The following is a 23,576-nucleotide window of genomic DNA, read 5'->3' as shown; positions in this document are numbered from 1 at the left end:
AGAAACTTTTCTGAATATACAGGAACATAAATGAGATTTTTTTTTATTTGTGTGTGTGTGTGTGATGAAAAGTTCACTGCAGTATCAGCTGTATATAGTAGAAGATACTGGGAACTTCTGAAGAATTACAAAATCACAATCACTTTATATTACAAACATATGTTTATTACTTGTTGAGAGAAAAACTACTGTATGGCATGGCACATCCTACTGTATGGCATGGCACATCATAGTAGGCACAATTTGCATCCTACAAATTTGATCATAATGCATTAAATTTTTAACGGTGAGTCAAAGTAGTGGAGCAAGATATATCTTTTAGCACTAGCAAGCGTAGGCAGCAAAAGAGAAGGCATATTTAGTTGTAGTGCTATTTACAAGTTCAGAAATTCTTTTAGTTCTGGATAAGTGATTGGGAAAACATTTACAGCAATGCTAAAATTGCAGGGAAATCGCTGATGCATTGAAGGGGTTGTGCTTTTTAATTGAAAATGAGTTATTTAAAGGTATGTTGCTAATTTGTTCAATTTAATTTTTATATAGCTATAAATTTTTCTTCAAATTTTGATATCTTGCACAAACACACACAGTGAACATAACATAAAAAAGTAAAAATGAAAATATGAAATTCTCACTTATTTCTTCTGACATTCCTTTTCATAAAATTATATTTCATTACATTTAAAACAATGTAGATATGGACTTTGAAGCTCTTGCAAAACCTAGTTGGGCCTTTCAAAATTCCTGAATCTTTAAATGGGGCTGCTATTATCATGAAGTTTGTCCCCCCCCTGGAGTATAGTAATGAAACTTAAAAAAGCTAAGATATTAAAATTTTGAAAGTACCAAAAAGAAATAGATTATAATTAATTTAACTGAAGAAGGTAAATTTTTATTGGTATGAAAGGTGTCAAGGAAATCTAGTTGACCAGCTGAAGGAGTTTTGTGGCTCATTTTCACAAAACCACAGTTGTGTAAAGTGTTCAACTATGATTAGCTATTGAGAATTTTTTTTTTTTTTTTCCATTTTAAACATAAGATTCTGTTCCTCGATGTGCAATTTTAATGAGTGTTTAGATTAGCTAAATATGGCAACTCATTAAAATTTTGCATATTCTGAGATCAATTTGACTCCTTAATTTTTGATTCAGAAATTTGCAAATTTTGTTTTTTAATATTAACATATTAGCATTGTTAAAATATCATTACAATAATAATATATTAAATTATATTTTTTGGAGGGGAAAAAAGCTCTAAAATAAAGCATTTTTATTTTCTGTTGTATTTTAAAATGTCTTAACCTTTTATTTTGGGAATTTATGAATACCTTGATATTGAAAAATAAAGAATTATTGCTAAAATGTGTAGATCCCAAACCACTTTTTAAAAAAGCAAACGAGGCTGCTGTAATTATTTTAAAATTAATTACACATGTGTATGTTTAAATTTTTTATAGTTGTCCCTCATGTAATTGCTTCATACTATTCAGCTATGCATCATTTTTTATGTAAATTTCACTTTATGCTTCCCCCCCCTGAAAAATTTATAAATTTGGCAGATATGATAAGGGATTGGCTGTTGAAACAAAAAAAAAAAAAAAAAAAAAAAAAAAAAAATTGTATTATATGCCATAAGGAAGATTCGAGCAAGATTTGAAAGCAAGACCAAAATTATTAGCTAAGAAGTCTGTGGCAAAATGAAATTGCTTTTGTTTTATTAACACAGAATACATATGTTTTACAAGAAGACCGTGATAAGTTTTTTCTTTTAAGAATTTTTGGGGAAAAGTAGTGGCAGCCAAAGTTATTTCAGTTTTTTTGCTTTTGATCTCAGAAGTTTTTCTCTCAACATCTGTTTTTCTTTTTGTGCTTTTCACTACATACAAGCAGTGAAAATAATGTGTACAAGAAGCGAATAAATGTTTCTGAAAATTATGTTCATGAAAATTATGTTGTTAATTCCATGGCTGCTTAATGATTTTATTCTCAAATTTGTGTTATAGTTATGTTTAATAATGATCATCCTACATATACTTGGGTTTTATTCTTAGAGTGGTATTACATGAGTGAAATTTGTCACACAGGTAATTGTTTTATTGTATTCAATTCACATTTGTTGATATGTCTTTATTTTTCATTGATAGCTCTTTAAAAGTTTGTAATTTCCATGTGCAGAAAATGTGTGAATCCAGGAAATGGAATGACATCAAAGGTTGTTTTTAATAGCAAAATGCCTTTTATGTATAAGGAATAAAAAGAAAATGTTTTTAAGGCTTTATTAAAAGCCATAAGAGAAAACCCTGTGGTACTGATTTCAAATTGATTAAAACTGATTTCAAATAATTATGTTCCTGAGAAAGAAAAAGATTTTGAAGAAATATTGAGAGTATGGCTTACATAAGAGTAAACAAGAAGCCATTTTTTTTTTACTTCCTTGTACAAAGTGAAGGAAGTATTGTAATCCTGAAAAATTTTGGATATCATATTACAAATATCCATTTTAACCACTCTCGATTCCATTTGAATGATGTTTTTAAATTACATATGTAAATACAGACAGAATAAAGTCTTTTTCCCAAAATGAATTCAGAGGCGATTTTCCGTCATGTCTGTCCGTATGTATACTATATGTTTTAGTAATCTCGTATACAAAATTTCAATGCTTTGAGGCTACTCGTTTTTGAGTAATGCGAGATACGTGCGTATGTATGTATCTTGCAAAACTCAAAAACGAGTAGCCTCAGAGTGTTGAAATTTTGTACATGGGATTGCTAAAACATGTAGATGCGCACCTCCCTTTTTGCAATCGACCAATCCGTTACCGAGCTCGGTGAGCTAAGTATTTTTATTCTTATATGTTGGTCAATTGTGTATTTTTTGCTTTAAAAGTGATTGAATTATATTGTTCTTATGTTATGTTTAAGATTTTTATGCCTTTAGTTAATATGCATGCAGTAGTTGTATAATCATCAGCAATTTAAAAGTTGTGACGAGCTGCTGAGTGAGGGGGCTAAAAGCTTTGTGCACCGATAAATCTGTCGTTCTCCCTAATTTTAATTAATTTAAACTTTAATTTTAGATGTAAAATCGTTTTTTCTAGTGGTTTTTAACTTTATATGGTATTTTAGTTTCTCTGTATTTTACAATTTGTAATGAATGATGATGATGATTTGTAATGAAGATGTTTGTAATGTATTTTTTCCTTGCCGTGAAGTGAGACCTGAATTGATTGAATGAAAAATATATCTCTAATGAAATTCGGGGAAATAAGTTTAATGAAATGTTGCAATAAATGTGTATAATTTAATAGGCCATACAAGGATGTTGTCCACATTAAATTTTTTTGTTTTCTAGAGTGGTATGATTTCACATGGTGAGACAAAAAAAATAAAAAAAAAGGTTATAAAATAGTAGTGCTGATATATTTATTACATATATAATTAGATACTTTCATCAGTAAACTGAATGTCTGGATTAGTCGTATGTCAAATGAATTACTGATAGCTCACCGAAGTTGACATGGTGGCAATTGAATGAGCACGGGGATTGTGAATTATTCTAACATGAAATGTAACTATGACTCAGTATCACTTGGAAAATTCTCTATGCAGTTATTTTTTTCTAGGTTGCTATTGTCTCAGTTGTATGCTGTCTTAACCTATAATTATTTGAATGTTGAATTATTTGTGCCCATATCTATAAAATATGTATTTGAAACACTTATTTTTTTAAATAAAATTTATTATATATCATTCTAAGAAGTTATATTCACAACTATTTCTTTTCCAGCAAATATATTTCGCGCATTGCTGTTGGAAGAAGGAGAAGTGGAAGTACATCAACCACATCATCAAGTTCATCTGAATAATAAAAGGTGTTTTTTGAACAGAGTTCTGATGAACAAACATTATATTAGCATTTTCTTGAGAATTGCTCACAAGTGTTGGCCAAAGTATCATTTGAAAGTAGTTCATGTAGTAGTTTCAGTTGCTTTAATTCAAATGCAGAAAAAAATCTTTTTATGAACTTTTTTTAATTACTTGAAAGCAGGGACACAGTTTCACGCCCCTTAAGTCTTTTAATGATTTAATTTTGTTTATTGTCATGTTATTTAACAGTTTTTTTGTGCTGTATTATAAAAAGCTTTAAATATAAGCAACCAGAAGAGCCTTTTATTTTATTTATGTTTTTCTAATAAAGTAAGTAGTAAAAATTTAGCTCTATGTTGCAAAATCATGGTTTTTTTTAGAAATTGAATAAATGCCAACTTTCTGAAACCGTTCATTGTGCTTTCTTTCCCCGTAAAAACAAAAAGCAGTTTACACTGTAAATGGGGAAATATTGATGAAATTTTCTTCAAACCCTTCTTTCAAATTTTTATCAAATGTTAATGCCCAATAAAATTTAATTATGTCTTATGCATATATTCAGTGGTATTTGTAATTTTCCAGATATATTTTAATAATTTATTAAACTGTTTTGCTAAGTACAAAGTTGAAAATAATAAATACACCCAGTAAGTTGAAAATAATAGTGTTCATGGCTGTGATATCAAAAATTTTCAACTATGAATTATTTTACCAATTTCTTTTTATTCAGTGAAAAGATTGTAGTGGATTATTAAACATTTATTCTTTCAATCTGTCTCTTTTATATGTTTTGTTTATGAATATCTATCAGCCACTATAAATATAGTTGCAAAAAGAAAGTATAAATTAAAAAGTATATTTTCTTTTAACGGTTTGTGTAAGTATTGAATTTTTTGTTAAGGAATGTAGTAGCGGATGTTATATTGTGTAAAGAGGTTTGAATTTTAAGAAAGAAAGCAATATGTGTTGTACTTTCGTTTTTCTCCCCCTCCTCCATGTCTTTTCTTTCTTTCTTTTTTCTTTTTTAATTGAAAATTTGGGAATTTCTTTTCTACTTTATTCCAAAAAGCACAGTGTGTTTCCTAAAAGTTTTAACTTGAATTAACTAACTAAATTTTAAACTTTATATTTGAGGAAAATATAAGTAATGCATGAGAATAATAGTTATTTACTATGGAGATAGTAAAGGTATATAATTATGATATCTTCCCCTTTCAGGTTAGATTTTAGATCATGGTTGTTTTCATAGGATTTCTTTTGTAATTTTGTTCATTATTTTATTACGAAAGAAATGTGTCTGATTTTCTAGAAGTGGATTGTTTTACTAATGTAGTTCAGATTTTTCTGTTTTATTATCAAAACTAATTATGTTCTTTTGTTTTAAATATTGCTCTTTTTATGCTGTATTAAAAATTGTTGTTTTCCTTATTTTGCTGTTTATAAAGTTTATTTTAATCTTTAATATGATAAACAGATTTTTCATATACTTGGGGCTTAGTTCACTTGGCATCCATTTTTTTAAATATTTGAAACATTTACTTTAAATTATAATTCCTGATTGTTTTTGCAAAATATAAACCATTTTGATAAGCACATTCCGGAATTTTGTAAACACCTATATAAAAGTAATTGAATGAGTTATTTTGTAGCAAACAATGAAAAAGGGTCTTTTCTAAATTAATCTTCCCTTCAGTGAAAAATGTTGGTTTTGGAACCCTCTGTTCATAAAGAATTCTTATTTGAGAATGTAGTCTTTATAGAATTCCTTTTTATGGAAAGAGTAATTGTTTTGACTGTAGAAGGTCATAAAGGCAAAGTGTTTTTATTTGTTACAAGGTTATGATAAATCTGTATTTAATCTGTATTCAGTGAAATCATAAAGTAATATCAGTGAAATCACAATTTTCTTAGCAGTGTCTAAATTACCTGTCTTTATTATATTTTATTATAATCTGTATTTGTAAAATATATAGTTTCTTGCTTTTTAACTTCCCTTTGGCTTGTAATCTAAACTTGTCAAATTCTAAACTATACACATGTGTGTTGACATGTTCTATTAATTTTAGTTTATGTATATTATAAAATATTGTCTGATATGTTACATATATTTTACTATGTGAATTATTTATGTCCCAGTTCCTTGGAAAATGCTACATAAAAAAGCTTGGATTTGTAGCATCAGCTTTGAGATTTTGGTTTTAATTCTGACAGCTCTATTAAAAATTTTCATTTTATTTTTTAGTCTGGCATTTTTGTATAAGTAATGGGCTAAATTGTGATTATTCTGAAATCAGTTTTATATTTTGGCTTTAAAATTGACTGGCAAAATACAAACTGTTGAATAATTTGTCTTGTAAATATTATGTTATTCTTGTGATACTTTCTGTTGAAGTTTTCTGTAGAATAGTTGCAGGTGAAAATAGAAAGATGTATATAATTTAATGAATGTTAATTACAAGAATTAATGTTCAGTCGAAGTATGAGTTCATAAAATTGAAGAGGAAATTGATTCTTCCTTTTTCTTTCATAGCAAATGTAAGCCTTACTATTCTACAGTTTTGTTGCACAAAAACTAAAATTTCACAGGGTTTTGTATTGAATGTGAATGATTTTTTATTTACATTTTTGGAATTACATTAGAATTGCTTTGAGCTCCTAGTTTAGTTACAAGTAATTTAGATTACTATAATTTTTCCATTTATCATTAAAGTTCTGTGCAAGTCATACTTATTTTTTAGATATACAAATTTTTAAAGTGTGAAACTTATGTACAATTTGAAGTGGTTTGAAAAAAGTAAGGATTTATGATATCTAAGTGATATTTTAAAAAATGCATGAAAATTAAATTCAGTTATATTAGTTTTAACTGTATAATTTGTGAAAAAGTTATTTCATTTTAGTGTTTCTCATATTTATGGATATTACTTTTATTTAATATTCATAAGTGATGCTTATCATTCTAAATGTTGATATTTTTATTTTTCTCTTTCATTTGTGCTGATTGAGAATCTGATACATACTCAGTTAAATAAGTTTAATTTCATTGCATTATTTTTTAATGATATGCATTATCTTTTAAAAATTGTTTTCTATGCCTTATAATAAGTCTTACTCAAGATTAGTAAAAATCTCTAGAATTGTGTTTTACATATTTTTAAAATTTGTACTCATTTAAAAATAAACATAACTGAAGCTTTAAACTTCATAGTAAAAAAATATAAATACTTTTTATTGTAAGAAACATAATTTCTAGTTATAGTTTAAGTAAAAATGTATGTTGTTAATTGCAGTGAAATCCATAACAGGATATTAATTTAATAATGTTTTTCTTTGGAATTTGAGCAAAAAGGTGTATTTTTAGTAATTGTTGCATCCTAAATTAGATTTATTTACATAAAAAAAAATTTGAATAAGTTTTCTGGTATATGTTTTTATTTGTATTCATATAAAGGAAAGCAGGTGCTAATTGCGTATCCTTTCTTGTGTTCTTTATTGATTAATAATAAGAGTTTGGGGTTTTGTGCTGATATTGTGGGTGTCCTGATTATGTACTTTTGTTCTTTTGTGCATAGTTGAGCTTCTATTTCAGTTTCATGTAAAGATAATAAAAATATGTTTTATGTTTGTAAAAGATAAAACTAGTCATATGGTATATGCTGATATTTTTGTGCAAAATTTGTAGTTTATAAAAAAAATATTTTTAGCCTGTGATAAACTTGATTTTGTACTTAAATATCTTATTTGTATGGGGGGGGAAGAAAGGTTTAAACAGGTTTGTGTGCACTTTTTTTTTTTATTTAAATACTTTTGTTTTTGGTATTTAAAAAATGTTTCTGTTAATAAAGATTGTTTGCTACTAGAAAGTATTTTATGTCCCTTTTTCTTTTGTAGCTTTTTCATGTAATAAAATGGAATCTGTTAAGAGTATTGTTGCATGCATATAAGTTCCTAATAGATTGAATGCACGCCAATGATAGGTTGATAAAATTTATCAAAAGAAACACTTTTGAGTTCTGGAACTTTCTACAAAAATAGTATCACAGATTACAATCAGTAGTTTTACTCCTACTAAGCATATTAAACACAGCACAATGCAAAGCACATATTAAGAGAAAACTAATCCGAAGATATTTCAGTATTCTGAATTCACACTGAATTAGCAACTTGCAACAGCTAAGGAATTGATGCTTTCTCGTCTTGGCGTAGTTCTTACCAAGCCGTGAAGATATTTCTAATTTTCCGAGAGCAATAGTTTTCATATCGGTGGTGACATTCTGTGCCTTTGTTAATGATTCCGGTTACAGCTTCGAAGGTCACTCCAATGGACAAAGAGGGAAAAGAAGTCTTTTCATCAGGGTTAGGAGATGGACACTGTTAGGTATTAGTGAAAGAATCTCCCTCCCGGAAGTTCAGATATCGGAGATATATAAGGTGGTTTCCTGAGAAGAGAGAAAAAATTCCAAGACTAAAAAAAGTAATTGATGATGAGGGTATTATTTCCCCAAGAAACATTCTAAAACGAACGCGTTCAGAAAGTGAAATAACCGAACCACCGCAGAAAAATAAATTCGCGGAATTACCTGACGGTGATAAAATGGATAGCACAGGAGAGGGAGAATTCTTAACCCCCCCCAAAGACAGCCACGCATATCCCCCCCATCGTACTCTGTGAATTTACAGGAGACTGGGGAAAATTAAAAGAGAGAATTGAGGATACCCTAAATATAAAAAATTATGAAGGTGGAATGACAGGAGAACACTAACGATTTCTGCAAAAACTTCAGATGATTACCGTGCAGTAACGGACATGTTTTAGAAAGATGGTGTGCCCTTTCATACCTTTCAAATTAACTCTAAAAAAAGCTGATAAAAGTTGTAATCAAAAGATTACCTCACACTACAAAACTAGAAGAAATCAAACAAGAATTAAAAGAGCTGGAAATCCCTGTTAGCAAAGTTCGGCAAATTGCCCCTATTCCTAGTTGAAATTAAGAAAAATGAAGCAGGAAAGAAAGTATGGAAGCTAGAAAAATTGAGAGGATTGGATATTCTTGTAAGACCCTATTAAAAAAAATAATTTAAAAAAAAAACACCTGGCCCTGTGCGATGGCACATGCCCCAGCGTTATGGCCATAGTATAGAAACTATGTAACTACGCGGTCAGATGCTTAAAATGTGCAGGCCCCCATGAAACGTATACTTGCAAAGATCCGAAGGAAAAACTACCAGTACGCTGTGCCCTCTGCGATGGTTTGTGGAGATTTCAACTCACACAACCAGCTTTGGGGCTACAATTCCACAAGTCCAAGAGGAAGGTCCCTTGAGGAATTCTTCAATTCGCATAATCTTGCCATTCATAACCAAGCCTCGGATTTACCTTCTTTCGAAACAATGTATGGGAGAGGGTGGCCAGATCTCGTAGTTACTTCCCATCACCTAATTAATTCGATTTCAAATCGCAAAATTGAAGAAGACAACTCTCACTCAGATCATAAATATATTACTTTTGAAATCAAAGAGAACTCAGAATCAGTTTTAATGAAACGTTTTAAAATTACTAAAAGGAAAGAAAAGAACTTTATTAAGCAAATTCAACAATCCGCATTTCCAATGACTTCTTCCTTCCAACTAAGTGCAACAAAAGAAGATCTAAATAAACTACAGAAGTTTTTATAAAAAAAATCCAAGAAATATGTGAAAATACCTTTCCAATACGATCTGCAAAACCTTACTTTCATATAAATTGGTGGACTAAAGAGTTACGCGCTCAAAAGCATAAGGCGAGAGCATTGAAACGGAAAATGAAATCGATTACTGACGATGAATTAAGACACCAAGCCTGGCTCAAATTCAAAAAAGAAAATGCAAACTACAAAAAGATGATTCTCGAATCTAAATTAAAAAGCTGGCACAAATATTGTTCAAACAATAAAGAAATTTATGGCACCTTATACAAGATCGCCAGTAGTAAAATATTTAAACCGTCACAAATTCAACTTCCCTCAAATTTGCTTTCAAGTTCTGCTGAAATTCAGGATGCCACTCTCTCAACCCTGAATGAGATTCTTGACTCTGTCTTTCTAAAAGATGATCCAGCTGAAGATTCGCCTACTCAAACCAGAATCCGTAACTGCGATGACATTCCACAAACAGACAACGATATTCCGTTCTCAAAACAAGAAATAAAGCAAATAATTAAAAACCTAACTTTAAAAAAGGCACCAGGCCCAGATGGCATCGATAACCACATTATAAAATTAATCCATCAAGCCCATCCTGACATAATCTGTAGTTTTTGCAATCGATGTATAGAACTCTCTACCTTTCCTGATTGCCTGAAAATTGGTAATATAATACTCTTCAATAAGAAGAATAAAAGCTCCGATGAACCTAAATCTTATCGTCCGATAAATCTTCTCCCAGCCCTGGGAAAAGTTTTGGAAAGATGTCTTATTGGTCGTCTAAAATTTCATGTTTACAGCAAAAACTTAATAAGCAATAACCAGTTTGGATTTCGAAGCCTACTTTCAAGAAGTCATGCAATTAATGCAGCTCTTGAACAAGTCAGAAACAATAAAATCAACCAACTTCATTCTGCAATAATATGTCTCGACTTAAAATCAGCTTTTGATTCTTTATGGTGGCCAGCAGTTTTACAAGCGCTGCGTTCCTTTAAGTGCCCTCAAAATTTATTTCTAATTAAGAAATTAAGAGGTAATTAAGAATTCAAGATTACTTCAGAAACAGAAAAAGTATGATTCTTTACAACAACACTGAAATTGTGCGTAATCAAGTCCGAGGATGTCTTCAGGGGTCTTGCATGAGTGCAGATCTCTGGAATATCAGCTTCAACCACATCATTGCCTATCCATGGCCAGATCACTCAAAAATTGTAGCTTTTGCAGATGATGTAGCTTTTATTACAAGTGGCCGTACCAGAGACATTTTACAGAATAATTGCAACGAAACACTCCAGTTATTTAACCAACTTTGCAAAATTCAAAAACTACAAATTTCACATAGTAAGTCCCAAGTCTTAGTGATCCATAAACCAGGACAAAATATAACTAAAGCTTTAGCTCTAAAAATTGACAATCAAAAGATCAAATCTGTGAACACAATCAATTACCTCGGTTTAACAATCGGACAAGAAATTCTCCTGGATTCCTCATCTACAAAATATTAAACTTCGTACAACATCAATAGCTAACTGCCTACGACGTATGCATGGATATAACTGGGGCTTAAATCCGCATATAACACGTATTCTTCTAAAAACAGTCATCTCAAAAATGGTAAATTACGGAGCCGGAATTTGGGCACAACCAATGACAGTAAGAAAGATTAAATGTTTAAATTCAATTCAAAGGCCTTTTACTCTTTGCATTACTCGGGCGTATCGCACAACTTCAAATATAGCACTTGATACTCTAGCTGGTACTCTTCCGTTATCAATCAGTGCAGAAATGGAATGCACGTATACGAAAGTTCTCCAACTTAACCAAGCCGCAGAATTCAACAACCAAACCTTTTAGCCATCCAACTATGAAAAGAAAATTAACCCCAATCTTATCCATCCAGCGCTTCGCTTCAGCAAAATAATATTCACCACGTCTGAAGAAAATTCAAGTTCATCTCCAATTGCTTATACTGATGGATCAAAAATTGAAGGAAAAGTTGGTTCCGCAGTCTTTTTTCAAATTACCCCCTCAAATATCATCAAATGGAAAGGCCATCTCCATAATAATAATAGTGTTTTCCAAGCGGAATTGTCATCTATAAAAGCAGCGATTGAAATAGCCATTCTCAAAAATCTCAACGAATTTAGCATAAAATCTGACTCCCAAGCAGCTATTCTAGCTATTAAAAATCCCTTACCTTCCTCTCCATCGATATCCGACATAAATTCTCTTCTTGGAAAAATCCCAAACTACAAAATTCAAATCTCATGGATCAAAGGACATAGTGGCCATTTTGGTAATGATCAAGCAGATGAACTAGCCAAAGAAGCAGCTATTAATCAAGATGGTACTGAAATCATCATTCCGTGGCCTCGCTCGAATTTCAAGTACCAACTGAAACAACTTGCTTCAAAATCTTGGCAAGATTTGTGGAACAATGCTCCACAGGGAAGACGCACATATAACTTGATGCCCAATGTAAGCTTAGCATCTCTGAACTCGAATCCTTCCCTAAATTACTTTATAACAGGACATGGACCCTTCCCCACATATTTCTACGCAAGAAATTTGGCAAACTCTGACATCTGCATATGTGGGGAACAGAGAACTCCTGATCACTACGTTTTCTCATGCCCCTTAACTGAGGATATTCACATAAAATTCCCAAGAACTGACCTCCTGGCATTCCAAAGATTTTTAATTAAAGATAAACATCAATATCCAAAGTTTCAGAAAATTATGCAACGACTCTCTTCCTACGGCGTAGATCTCTGTCAAGTGTAAATCCACATACAGTTTAAACTTAGTGAACTTTTACATGCTGTAATTATGGACAAAATGGATCCGCTCGTGAACTGAACTTTATAAACTGCAATAAACCAATATATCTGAAATAATCCATGGACACCTACCTCTTTAGCATTATTATAACAATTCATTTAACATTGTGTTGCCAGTACTAATTATAATTATCTCATTATGTCTATTTGTTTATTAATTATGTTTATCTCCTATTTTTGTTGCACCAAATCAGATGTTCAATTTATCTTGTGAATCTCAAATTGTATTCCTACTATTTTGTAATCTACTTATGCCCTACACCATTATTTTTAATAAATACTGGATGCGGGGCGTATTGTGGAATTGCACGATGTACCATAATAGGCAAACTTTAGACCTTTTGAAAAGCTTCAGTTTATGCAAATTCTTATAAAACTTGCAATTACCCCCCCCTTTTTTTTTTCTCAAAGAGTTAGTATGGGAAGGCATTACCAGTTGACCTGTGGTACATCGCTGGTGTCCCCCATACTTTTACCTTTACCTATAAGAGTTGCCTGAAATACCCAAAAATTAGGTAAGCTGAAATTCCCCCAAAGCTGCCAGGGGGGGGATAGCTTAAAGAAGGAAGATTTCCCTGCCCTACCGACAAGAAAAAGTACAGAGAACACCAGTAAATCGAACTGGGTCAATAGTGAAGCTAACTTTTTGACTGGATTAAGAGCCAATTATATAAAGCCAGAGTCGTAGCTAGGGTTTTCAGCGCCCTACTGCTTGCCAAGGATGGAAAACATTTAATTCTAAAATGTCGTAACATCAGTTTGGCGCCCCTTGGATTCTGCGCCCGGGTACAGATGTCCCCCCTTGCCCCCCTCTAGCTACACCCCTGTCTAGCGAAAGAACTTTTTACAAGGTTTAAAACCTCCAGGTCATTGATGACTAAAATTGAAATCGGCATGGAAGCCATTGAATATTTTACCAGTTTAAACTATGAATTTCAACGCCCATACCAGAGCGAATAATAATATCGATGTAATTCATTCCTATCTCAGAATCGCATTTTTTAACGCTAATGGCGTTTTCAGGCAAAAGCTTGAATTAACTGAATTCCTGACTAATCACGATGTTGATGTCATGTTATTAAGTGAAATGCATCTACGCATAGTGAGAAGTTTAAAATTTATGGCTATCGTATTATTAGAAATGATAGACTCCGAGACAGAGCAGGAGGTACTGCAGTTCTTATAAAAAATCATATAAAGCATAACACAAATAAATCTACAGAGTACTGCTAGGACAGAATATACCACAATACTTGTAAATAGCTCCTCAAATGAAAATCTTCTAGTTATAGTGGTTTATAACTCCCCGATAGATATTAATCTGCAATACTTGGATATTCTTACGTCTTACGAATTTTCCGACGATCCTGGCCGGCGACCTGAACGCGAGAAAGCTCCTGGGAGCCAGAAGAAATAACAAAAATGGAAAACTACTTTTAAATTATTTAAACGCAAGAAATATTAAGCTTGTTGCACCTCATTATTGGAGGAATAATGGAGACATCCTAGATATTGCTTTGTTCAAAGGAATTACCCAAACCCCATATTTAGAAGTTCTGGAGGAGCTTTCTTCTGATCATTTTCCCGTGATCTTTGATTTTTATCGGTTCTACCCCACTCTGTCAAAAATCCGCACTAAAGTTAACTTGGATCGTTTCACGGAACATATGAACAATCTGCCTTGTAATCCCCAACTTAGATCCCAATTAAAATTGAAAGCGAAATCTATTCCCTCACCTTAAAAATTCAAAATGCTATCAAAAGTTCATCTTATGAATGTAAGAATTCCTACACTAGAAAACTCCCAGATGATATCCTAAATACTATAAAAGAAAAGACTAGATTAAGGAAAAGGCATAATATGACTACTTTAAGTACATTTTGATTACCAAGACGTAATTTCAAGGCAAGACGTAAGTAATTTCTTGCCAAACTGCCATACCTAATAGACTTACCCCCATCGATGTGACAGTCACCCAGCTGGATCCAGATATCTTTCCAGAGAAAGACAAGTTTCAGAATTTTCAATAGTCTCAGACATACTGTAATTTTTAGATATCATCAAAGGATTTAACAGCCATGAAAGGGTGTATTACATATCATCTCTTCACATGTTAGACAGATTTTACGACTTTTGGACTAGAATTAATTATTTTTGTTTAAGTACAATATTTTTAGTCTTGAAGGGCTATTAATTTCGTTCTACTGTTATTTTAGATGTTATGTTCTAAAATGACATGTATAGTTAGAAAACAAGCTTAACTTTTGCAACTCGAACTGTTCATTATTATACTAGAAAAGGATAATAATCTACAATGTATCGTTTATCTACTCTCGCTCTTGTCTGGCCATGTCAAAATTATTTTTGTTATAATAAACTTTCGAAAAGAGAGTTCCTGCTCACCTTTGGAAGCCATCAGGAGTTTCCGCTCTCCGTCATCTGTCACCCATCCCTACCAGAAAGCAGCCACTAAGAGCAAGCTGTGATTTGTCAATAACTTATGCGGCTTGGGAAAAAGCTTTGGATACAATTATTTTATTAATTAATTTAATGTACTGTGCAAATTTGCCATAAATGAACGAAACATTTTCTAATGCGAAAACATTTTGAAAAGCGCGTCCGAAGTTATACCCCAACAATTACAGATGTTGCTAGGCTCCTAAACCGGCCCTCTCTCACATGACAAAAATTGACTGAGCTATTTAAATTCAAAATTTGGGATTTTTGAAACCATAGTATGTAAAGAGTCTAATTTACATTTTTGTTACAATTGGTAGTAGTGCTATCTTAACACCATTTTGAGTTCCAGGGCTCCAAACTAATGTGCTGGGGTGTGTACAATAACCATTCACAGGAATGAAATGTAAATGGATTACCATGCGTCACCTACGCTCGTGGGGCTACGGGCAGGTGCTCAACTGGCCCATGCGTTAAGACGGTTCTGATGGTGTGCCGAGAGCATTTTCCCAGAAATAATTTATAGGTGTAAAAGAGATCTCATTTTCGAAATATACACTCTTTTCCAAAAAATCGAAGCACCAAGAAGGACTTTTGCGATCGTGAAGAAATTTGGTATGCAAAAAACATCTTGATCGAACATGCAGATGATCAAATTTTCAAGGCAAATGAACAGAAATTGCGATCATAGCTCGCATTTCTAGTGCGCAATGAGCAAAACCTAGTAACAGAGGCGGAAAATTTACCATTTTTGTTGCTGCCATTGTAATTCCGTAAAGAAGCAAATAAAGATGCCATTACAACGATATCGAAGACCTTACAGACAACTAAATGACTTCGAACGTGGTCGCATTGTAGGGTAGAGTGAAGCTGGGTGGTCATACCGAGCAATAGGCCGCCACCTGCAGCGTACAGACACTGCTGTGCAAAGATGTTGGCAGAAAAGGTTGCTATGAGGGAATTGCCGACGAAATGAAGGCTCTGGAAGGCTAAGGAGCACAAATGCGAGGCAAGATAGGATGATTGTTCTTCAGGCCCGAACCGCCCCAACGGTAACATTGTCGACTATTCAACGCACTACAGCCACGTCTATACCTCCCGTGGTACCGTCCACCATCTCACGGCGCTTGTTCTGAGGCGGGGTTGCGCTTACAGAGGCCTTTAAGACGTTTGCCTTTGACCCCAAAACATCGGCGGAGTCATCTGATTATCATGGCTGCTATCAGACTGGCATCGTATAGTGTTCAGCGATGAATCCCGCTTCACTCTTTAAGCGGATGACCACTGTGTTCGTGTCTGGAGAGGACGGGGCCAGCGGTCCCAATCAGCCATAACCTCTGGTGTGATGGTGTGGGGCGCTATTTCTTATAACAGCAGTTCATCTTTAGTCATCCTCCGTACATCTTTAACAGCTCAACGATATGTTGTTACCATCCTGCGGCCGGTTGAATTACCCTTCATGGCACGTCATTTTGGGGCCATTTTACAACAAGATAATGCCAGGCCACATACCGGTCGCATATCTGGACTGTCTCCGTGCGGTTGGTACTCTTCCTTGGCCAGCAAGATCACCAGACCTTTCACCAATCGAGCATGTTTGGGAAATAGTAGGCCGCCAGATTCGGGCACCACAACGTATCGCAGATCTGGAGCGACAACTGATGAATGACCTGGCAGAATGTGTCCCAGGATGACATTAAAAACTTCTACCACTCCTTGCCGCTACGAATTCAAGCATGTATTGTCGCCAGGGGTGGTTCGACCAACTGCTAATTTGAACACTTAATGGGTGATGGTGAGCCGTGAACCTTGATGTTTTAATCATTTTATTATCTGTGTATGAGCTATACACATATTCAATTTCATCAAAAACAAACACTTCCTTCATGGTGCTTCGATTTTTTTGTAAAAGAGTGTATATATACACTGACTGATACTTTTCATGGCAACGAACAACCTGCATATAAATACTGATAATTTAATCTTAATCAGAAGCCTTTTTTCTTGACGCATTTTTTTTTCGCACAAATGCAAATATTTAACTCTTTATTTTATGTACGGCAAGAGAATAAACTCAAATTTTAGAATAAAATATCTAGCGTACATTTTCTTTGTGGAACGGTAATCGCACTTTCCGTAATTTTTTTTATGGAATAAATGTAACATTTTCCTTAACATAATTATAAGGACTGAAGACCTGTCTGAAAAAGTCTGATTTTGTAATTTTTACAAGATGAATTTTTTAAATTTAAAATTGCCAAAAATATGAATGTCTGAGCCACTTAAAACAGTTTTGTAATCGGAAGTATATGTGTGCAACCAACGATTGCAACCAAGGGTTTCGAGGATACGGTATATATACTTGTGCTCAAAAAACACTAAAAGAAAAGGTATGAATGCAAAAAGGGGAATTGAAACATAGAATTTAAGTATAATGTATAGATTGCGTCAACGAATGCAAATATGCAACTAAAATTCGCATAAAATACAATCCCGCAGTCACACCACAAAGCCTTAAAGGAGGTATGCTGCACCTCTACGTGAGCCCTCAAAAACGATAGTTCCGGGTAATCCGAGATATCGAAAGCGGAAAGCATGAGCCAAAGACACCATCTGCAGGATAAAAAGCTATGGAGGATTGTCGGGATCTTGCAAGTTGATGCAAGACTGTCCGCTGTTGCGAGAGAGCTGAATGTGCATCCCAGTGTCATCAGTAGGTGGAATCCTTAACAAAGGGATCGAAATTCCTATAGAAGACAAGTTGATGTCGCATCTCTCTGCAGGACTGCCAATATCTCAACAAACTGTATCGCTTTGACTGCATAAAGGTGGATTGTACGCCCGACAACCTGTGGCCTGTGTTCCTTTGTCTCCATCGCAAGGCAGAGCGCGGTTGAATTGGGTCGTGAACATCTCAGTTGGGCACTAGAGGAGTGGGTACGAATTGTTACCAGATTACGGGTGACTCTCAATTTAATTTCCGGAACGATTCCCGAAATCCAAGTGTATACGGATGTGTATATCTTTGCTTCATTGTTTGCTTTGTGGTCTAGTAATCCTACACCAACATCTGGTAAAAGTTTTACGCATATCCATTAAATAAGTTTTATTTTATTTAGCGTTTCGCCTTTGTTGCTTAATTTTTGAGCAGGAGTGTATACACCGTAGGGCTCAATGGGATGAATGAACTGCGCATGATTGCGCCATTATTGTGTGCGTTTTGGTCAGCTGCATTATTTTGCTTATTTTTGCGGTGATTAGTTTGTGAAATTGTAAAAGTGTGTTTGATTTGTGTTTTTTCTTCGTTCGTATACTTATTACAGTGATTAGTTTGATTTTACACGCCAAATTTAAGGATTGGTGATCATCTTAAATCTTCAAGTGAGAGAAGCCTACGTGGACGCTATTTGTTGACGTTCGGAGACCGGTATGCTTGTGATTTATAATTTATTCACTGTGTTTATGCTCTAAAGCACTCAAGCCTAACCGGACGGATTAATGTTTACATTTGAACCAATGAGTGCTTCCACTAACTGTAGTAAATCACTTGGTGCACCGACCCCAACTGTCTTTCTGCCCGACGAAGGACGAAACACGATTCTCCGTTGGTGCACTTTCTTGGTGCTTTCCTGCTCGCTGGATAGGTTATTCAATTTTTTGCTGGAACTTTGATTTTAACCTTGAAAATTATTTTGAAGTGTTTTTAATAAGATTTTATTATCAAAATATAATTATCGGCATTATTGTGTATTTTTGTTAAATGTAGTGATTTAATTTTGTGTGTTTTTATGAAAACGGCTGCTATAAAAGGTGTTTTGAAATGATATGATTTTAAATGTAATATATGTTATTGTATATAGTGAATTTTAAATAGGTTTTATGAATTTTAATTGTAAATATGAAATTTTAGATTTTTAATTAGTACACTGAAATTTTGAGAGTGATCTTGAGTACATTTCATATATATATATAAGTAGTAGTACTTTTGATTGTATGGGTATATTGGAGAGATGTCTGCACCTGAGAGCACAGTCACTGGTAAAGATAATGGTTTTCATTTAGCTATGAATGAAGCCAATGATATTGTTTCTTTGCTAGAGAATCACTTAAGAGTCTGGAAAAGATTAAAAGCCAAAAGAAAATAGCCAGTACATTGTCGGATAAGTTATTTGAGGGATTAGATAAAATTCTTCAGCTTGCTCTAAACAGAGTGTCCTTATGGTAGAAGCTGATATTATACGCGGTAATAGAAATGATATGAACCAGATGTTCTACTGCAACCTTTAATTCTCCTGTAGGACAAGGCTGGAAAGATTTGGCTACAGGATCCAGCAACCTGGATAGTTTGAAATCAATACTGATGATTCACTGAGTGATCATCGCTATATAGTCTTCGAAATGACAGATTCTTGTCTTCAATATGGAAGAGGGGCGTTGGTATCGAGGAATATTCTAAGAGTCAACAGGCTACGTAAGAAAATTAAAGTCGATATGATGAGGCTTGATGAGAGAATTAGTGTTGTGAATGACAGTGAACAATTGATTGGTGTAGTAAACGATTTTGGAATGTTGCTTCAAGTGAGAATAGATTGCGATCTGCTGATACAGAGGAACACTCGAAATGTAATCTCATGGTGGACGCCCGAATTGGAAAAGTTCAAAAGACGTATCCGTGCATATAGGAGAAGCTCACAGGTGATTGGATTAGATGACAATACTAGAATTTTACGTCAGATAAAGTACAAAAGAGAATTGGCTATTTATAAACGTTTGATTAGGAAGATCAAGTGAGTATGTAAAGAGAATTATTTTTTAAGAAGCGTTGTTTATGACGATGGTTTTTATAAGACGGCAATTGGAAAGCGAAATTTACAGCTGAAGGTGAAAAGACCTGATGGTATGAGTGATGAGCAAGATATTAATACTGTGTATGTTAAAGAGGTATTTGATTTGGGTGAACCAGAAGATATACATATTTTTGAAGATGATGCTTTGAAATGTAGTGAGAATGACTCACCATTCACATATGATGAAGTAAAGAGTATTATATTGGGTTTGAGGAATATGGCTGCGGCAGATCCGGATCACATACATTCCGCTTTGATTAAAAGTATTATTCTTCTATTACCCAGATTGTTTTGTTTGCCTATATAATGCCTGTCTTAATTTTACTATTTTTCCAGATTGTTGAAAAATTGGTCGAATTATTTTGATCCCTAAGCCTAATGAAAAGCAAAGACCCATGACACTTTTGAACATTTTGGGTAAGGTACTATACAAATTGGTAACTAATAGAATTTTACTTAAGGTTAATAAATGTCCACTTATGGTTAATAAATGTCCACTTATGGTTAATAAATGTCCACTTATGGTTAATAAATGTCCACTTATGGTTAATAAATGTCCACTTAATGAGTTTCAATATGGATTTACCTTTGGAAGAGGTACGGAGGATGCACTTTACCGGATTGTTGGATATGTCAGACGTTTTAGGGGTGAACAAACAACACGTAGCTTTGATTTCTCTAGATATTTCGGCTGCATTTAACTCTGTTGATTAGTCTTTCTTGTTGCATGGTTTAATTTACTTAAAATACCTATAAATTTGTTTTATCTATTTAAAAGTTATTTTAGTAATAGAAAAATTGTTTTTAATTGTTTTAAGGATAAGAGTAAAGACTTAGTAATTAATATTTATAAGGAATGCCCTCAGAGCTCCTGCAGTGCTCCACTGCTCTGGAACATTATTGTGGATAACATGTTGAAGCAGAAGTTTTCTCAAAATGTGGAACTAATTGCATATGCTGATGATATTATGATTCTTATAAAACACGATTCCCTTGAAAAAATGGAAAAATTATTTGATGAAACTGCTCTAATACTGAGTGATTGGGGAAAAAAAATTACAATTTAATATTGAAAAAAACATGTGCATTGTTTTTTCCCAGAGGCGGTAAAAAGACTAAACCACCAAATTTGAAATATTAAGCAAAAGAATGAACTTTGTAGATAATATGAAATATCTTGGCGTTATGATTGATAACAAATTAAATTTTATAGAAAATTTTAAGTTGGTACAAAGACGAACTGATTAAATTATAGAAGAACTCTTTCAGCTGAGATTTTAGCCTTGAAATCCTGCATTCTGAGGAAGATTTACTTAAATGTAGTGCTTCCAATCATCATGCATGGAATTGGAGCCTGGGGATCCAGGGCAGGGAAACTGGTTAGATTACGGATGAAGTTAGACGGTATTCAGGGAGCTTGGGGTTTAGCTTTAACTCAATGTTTTAGAACGGTGCCTACAGAAGCCGTCTTTGTGTTGGCTAGGCTACCTCCTCTCTCAATTTTGTACGAATTTTATTATGAGAAATTTTTATTTAGAATTGGACGAATGGTAATGAAAATGTATGAAGATTATTTAGTTACAAAGAATGTTTTTGAAAAATTTAATATTCATTTAATACATCCTTCCAATAGATTTGTTTTTGTTTTTGATAAAAGTAATCCAACTGTTGAATATTTGATATTTATAGAGATGGTTCTGAGGTCGGAGGGAGCGTAGATTGTAGAATGTTTAAGTTAAATATATATAATTCAGTTTTCCAAGCAAAAAGTGAAGTGTTCAAACAAGCCTTATTATGGATTACGAATACCTTGTTTATACCCACGTCTGTAAATATTTAACACTGACTGCCTGTCACTTCTCCATGCGCTCTCCCGGCCAGACAATTTCAATCCATTAATTATCGAAATTAAGAGTCATTTAGAAACTTTGAGTTCATATTTAAATATTAAGCTACATTGGGTTAAGGCCCATATAGGCTTTATTGGTAATGAGAGGGCCGACAGCATGGCCAAGCAAACGGTCTCAAATGCCAGTGCAATTCATATTGAAGTAACAGGTGCGAAGAGAATTGCTATTCGAAGAATGAAAGAATTTTACGTTAACAAATGGAAAATACAATGATTCTCTTCACCTAAAAACAAGGATTTACGGAACTAATTAAAGTCACGAATAAGAAGAAATGTATGATCAATATTGATATTAATCAGATTCTAACTGGACATGGTAGGTTTCCGTTCTATTTCAAACGATTTAATCTGCAGGAAAATGAACTATGTAATAGTTGTCAGGTTGATGGTGATGCTAGGCATTTTGTGGTTGATTGTAGTTTAACAGCTCCTATTAGATAGATTTTTAACATTACTGATTTTAATGTAAGTGCGACTAATTTGAAATTTCTAAATCATAAACTATTGCTCTAATGAAGTTTATCAATGAAAATAGGGCGCTTGTAGGAATAAAATTGAATTCTGCATTTATATGGATTTTAGATATCTGTGGTGTTCTATGCTGTGAATTTGTGTTTATGGGTTTCTTTTTGTTTGTTTGTAATTTTGTATTATATGTGCTTACTTATTTTTAATTTAATATTTTTGTTGTTTGTTGTTTGGGGGTGGCTGGGTTACTGGCTGCTCTCGTTTGTAGAGATACGGGGCCCCTTCTTTTGAGCTATGGGGACACTCGTGTCCAGCTGAAGGGAGCCTCCAATTCTTACAGTTCTTACAGCGTAGGGCCATTACATTATGACCAACCTGTTAATAAAATGTAGGACCACCTTTAGCAGTGTGAGATATCTGGTACCAAGCGCTCACCAACTTATACTGCAATTCCCGCACATTAAGAGAGTGTAGCGTGGCAGCATGAATTTTGTTTTCCTGGTGGGACCAAAAATGCTCTATTGGATTATTGTCAGTTGAATTTGGAAACTGGAATGTAACCGAAAATACTGTTGTCATGAATGGGTGAACTTGGTCTGCAACGATGTTCACGTAGCTCACTTCACAGACAAGCTTCTAATACTCGTGATGTCTATCATGGTGGCACATGTGTCTATATTAAAAATTCAATACCACACAAAAGAATTGACACTCCGAGTATGAGTAAACTCGAGGCAACAATCATCGAAATTTTCATTCAAAATTCGCCCTCCCTTGTAATGATCTCTGCCTATCTTCCACCAGGTGGAAATTTACCTGTGGTTGATTTTAACAACTTGCTCACCTTTTCCAACAATCTAATCATAGCTGGTGATTTAAATTGTCACCACCAGCATTGGCGTTGCCATAGATCAAACCCTGCTGGTCGTGGCCTTCTAAAATGGGCTCAGTGCGCCCAAGTTAAAATTATTGCGCCGGATTCCCCTACTAGATATGGTTCACGGGGTGCCCCTTCATTCATCGATTTGGCACTTTTTCGAAACATCCCCTTTGGATATCACGTGACTGTGGAAAACTGTTTATCCTCAGATCACAACCCCGTAATCATAGACCTTAACTGCACTATCTTTAATCAAAATTCTCCGGCACTCGTCTCTACAAACTGGGACAATTTTAGTTTCAAACTTAAAAGTAAAAGTTTGCCCTCCCTTGAAATTAAATCCAGCCATGATATAGACTCGGCAGTTGATCACTTAACGACCATTTTAACAGATACTTATAAGGAAGTATCAAAACCCACCCTCAGACCCAATTTTCGTAAATTACCTCAAGAAATTAAACTCAAAATTAAAGAAAAGAATAAAGTACGGAGACTTTGGCAAAGAAATAGAAATCCTGGCTTAAAAATTCAACTCCGTGCTCTCTAAAATGAGATCAAGGCATCATGTGACCATTTCTTCCAATCACAGTACACGAATTACATTCAGTCCCTAACGACCAATGAT

At 33.7% G+C, this 23,576-nt stretch overlaps 1 protein-coding gene across 1 annotated transcript in view; it reads left to right on the top strand.

Annotated features, from left to right (window-relative positions):
* LOC118182070 (E3 ubiquitin-protein ligase AMFR-like) overlaps nt 1-7,734 on the top strand; it is a 93,387-nt gene extending 85,653 nt beyond the window's left edge. Inside the window, exon 16 of the mRNA XM_085822018.1 lies at nt 3,789-7,734. Within this exon, the coding sequence (XP_085678144.1) occupies nt 3,789-3,867 (79 nt within the window). The 3' untranslated portion in view covers nt 3,868-7,734. The remainder of the gene's footprint in view (nt 1-3,788) is intronic.
* Nucleotides 7,735-23,576: the final 15,842 nt, after the last annotated feature.

The sequence above is a fragment of the Stegodyphus dumicola genome, chromosome 8, assembly GCF_044657685.1.
Source record: "Stegodyphus dumicola isolate Sdum_Otavi_A_Nest chromosome 8, ASM4465768v1".
NCBI lineage: Eukaryota > Metazoa > Arthropoda > Arachnida > Araneae > Eresidae > Stegodyphus > Stegodyphus dumicola.
The sequence above is the reverse complement of the archived record's forward strand: the minus strand, read 5'-3'. Positions and strand labels throughout refer to the sequence as shown.